The following is a 2,573-nucleotide window of genomic DNA, read 5'->3' on the forward strand; positions in this document are numbered from 1 at the left end:
GCCTCAGTCTTCCAAAGTGCTGGGATTACAGGTGTGAGCCACCCCACTCAGCCCAATGCCAAATGTATCCAACAGTCTTTGATTCCAGAATTACTTATAATAGAACACTACATCATCTACAGAAATGTTGATCAATAACCTAGATAACCTAGTTTCTAGATTATTGATCAAGATTTCTGTAGATGATGTAGTATGTACATTTCTGTGTATGTTATTAATCAAGATTTCTGTGTAAGATCTAGAAACTAAAATGCATATTAAGAAATTAAAACTTACATCTCATAACCAATTATCTTTCTAAATAATTTACAAACAAAATATACAATATTATTTAAAATAAATATACATATAATATATAGTTTCTACATTCTCATACAGGCTTAAAAATGAGGTAATAAAAACTGATTAAACCTTTTACCATTCTGGAAATGGCTTAGGGAAATGATGATGAAATTTTTTTTCTTAGGTCTTCATTTTTTCCTTCAATACTTCTAAGTACCTCTTTTTCTATGCTGAAAAGTTATGTAAAAAATCCTTAAGCTTTGTTGGATAGTCTGTCATCACCCCAGTTGCTCCCAAATCAAAAGCTCTTTTGTATTCTTGTTCTTCGTTTAATACCCAAATATACACCTGAAAATTAGAAGTGTGAGAAGGATGAGAAGAAATGTTAAAATAGAAAATTATTTTTATAACAGTATTTATCCACTACAATCTTGGTACATTTAGAAATAACCTTTTAAAGCTATCATTTAAATAAATCATTAGATCCTTTTTTAAAAGTTCACTTTGTTCCTTACAGGAATGAGGGGTGTTAAAAAAAAAATTCACAGTGCTTATTAAATATACACTCTCCTGGCTGGGCGCAGTGGCTCACGCCTGTAATTCCAGCACTTTGGGAGGTCAAGGCAGGTGGATCATCTGAGGTCAGGAGTTCGAGATCTGCCTGGCCAACATGGCAAAACCCAGTCTCTACTAAAAATACAAAAATTAGCCAGGTGTGGTGGTGCGCACCTATAATCCCAACTACTTAGTAGGCTGAGGCATGAGAATCGCTTGAACCTGGGAGGTGGAGGTTGCAGTGAGTCAAGACTGCACCACTGCACTCTAGCCTGGGTGACACAGCGAGACTCCATCTCAAAAAAAAAAAAAAAAAGAAAAAAACACAAACACTGGCCCACCCCTCTGGCAACAGCTATTCTGTACATAAGAGGAATCTAGATCCAGAAATGCCAATGCGTTATTGCTAACTGTATAGGAAGAGCTTAAGGTCCTCATTTGTGGATCAGTAAAGCAGCAGTATCAGAGTCAAGGGCCAAACTAAGTCAGTTAAAAGTTCTTGCCCTTTATATTTGTGTTAAACTGGTGAGCTATGCTGCTTCCAAAATGCATCATTCCAGAAACTTACTTGAATGCCTCGAGCAGTTAGGTGGTCAAACAAAGCTTTCCTCATTAGTAAGCTAGAAAAGAAAAAGCATAAATTATTTAGGAACCTAGTCCTTAGTCCTAATGTAGTCAATTTAGAGTTTAGTAATTCCTAGTTTAATTTAATCCCAATGCTTCAGCAATAAAAGAAATGGTCTCAAGTAATAATGGCTGTTGTGAATTAATTTATGTCTTAATTGCTGGATCTCCTTTCATTGCAGGCTGCTGGTTGGTGGACAACCAGAACCTCCTTTCTACTCCTTACTGCTACCAGATCTGTCGGAGACCCATTCTTGTTGACAGAGCTCAATAGAAAAGAGGCTGCCTCATTTTCACTGCTGAAGAAGGAGAAAGAGCTGGCTTTCCTTTCTTACTATTAATATGTGTTCCTAACTTTCCAAGTTAAAATAAGTCAACAAATGCAGGTCAATTTCTATAGCATCATAGTTCATTACACAATGGATTAGTCTTTTGTAAGCTATGTTAGAAGCATTATGTCCACTAATTACACTATCCTATGTCTAGGGAAAAAAACATTTTTTTGTTCCAAGTAACTCACTGATAAGTGAACTTTCAAAATACAAATCTCTTGAGCAAGATAGGAATTCACTGCGCTGGAAAGACATTATTTCTATTCTGTTATGTCTATTAGAATGATTAAATAACAGAAACTAGAAATCATGTGCTTTTGACACAAATTAAAAATGCATCTTGTCAGTTAATAGGGTTGAAAAAAGAAAAAAAATGCATCCTGGTTTTACATGAGCACAAAAAAAAAGGCATCCTTGAAAAACTAGAGCTTAAATCGAGAATAAAGCAAAAAAGAATAAACACTGACACAGAGAAAAGATAAAACTAATTGTTTAGGACTCTTTGAAAAAGGCGTTAAGGCTGGGCGCGGTGGCTCACACCTGCAATCCCAGCACTTTGGGAGGCTGAGGTGGGCAGATCACTTGAGGCCAGGAGTTCAAAACCAACCTGGCCAACATGGTGAAACCTTGTCTCTACTAAAAAATACAAAAATTAGCCAGGCATGGTGGCAGGAGCCTATGGTTCCAGCTACTCGGGAAGCTGAGGCAGAAGAATCACTTGAACCCAGGAAGCGGTGAGCCAAGATCACACCACTGCACTCCCTGGATGACACAGCAAGA

General features: G+C 37.0%; 1 protein-coding gene across 1 annotated transcript in view; it reads right to left on the bottom strand.

The window, feature by feature from the left end:
- Positions 1 to 22: 22 nt before the first annotated feature.
- The window catches only part of GDPD1 (glycerophosphodiester phosphodiesterase domain containing 1), an 82,616-nt gene continuing 80,065 nt past the window's right edge, over positions 23 to 2,573 (bottom strand). Inside the window, exons 8-9 of the mRNA XM_011979256.1 lie at positions 1,406 to 1,457; positions 23 to 630 (exon numbers count right to left, since the gene is read on the bottom strand). Coding sequence (XP_011834646.1) covers positions 508 to 630; positions 1,406 to 1,457 — 175 coding nt within the window. The 3' untranslated portion in view covers positions 23 to 507. The remainder of the gene's footprint in view (positions 631 to 1,405; positions 1,458 to 2,573) is intronic.

The sequence above is a fragment of the Mandrillus leucophaeus genome, unplaced genomic scaffold, assembly GCF_000951045.1.
Source record: "Mandrillus leucophaeus isolate KB7577 unplaced genomic scaffold, Mleu.le_1.0 Scaffold20, whole genome shotgun sequence".
Taxonomy (NCBI): domain Eukaryota; kingdom Metazoa; phylum Chordata; class Mammalia; order Primates; family Cercopithecidae; genus Mandrillus; species Mandrillus leucophaeus.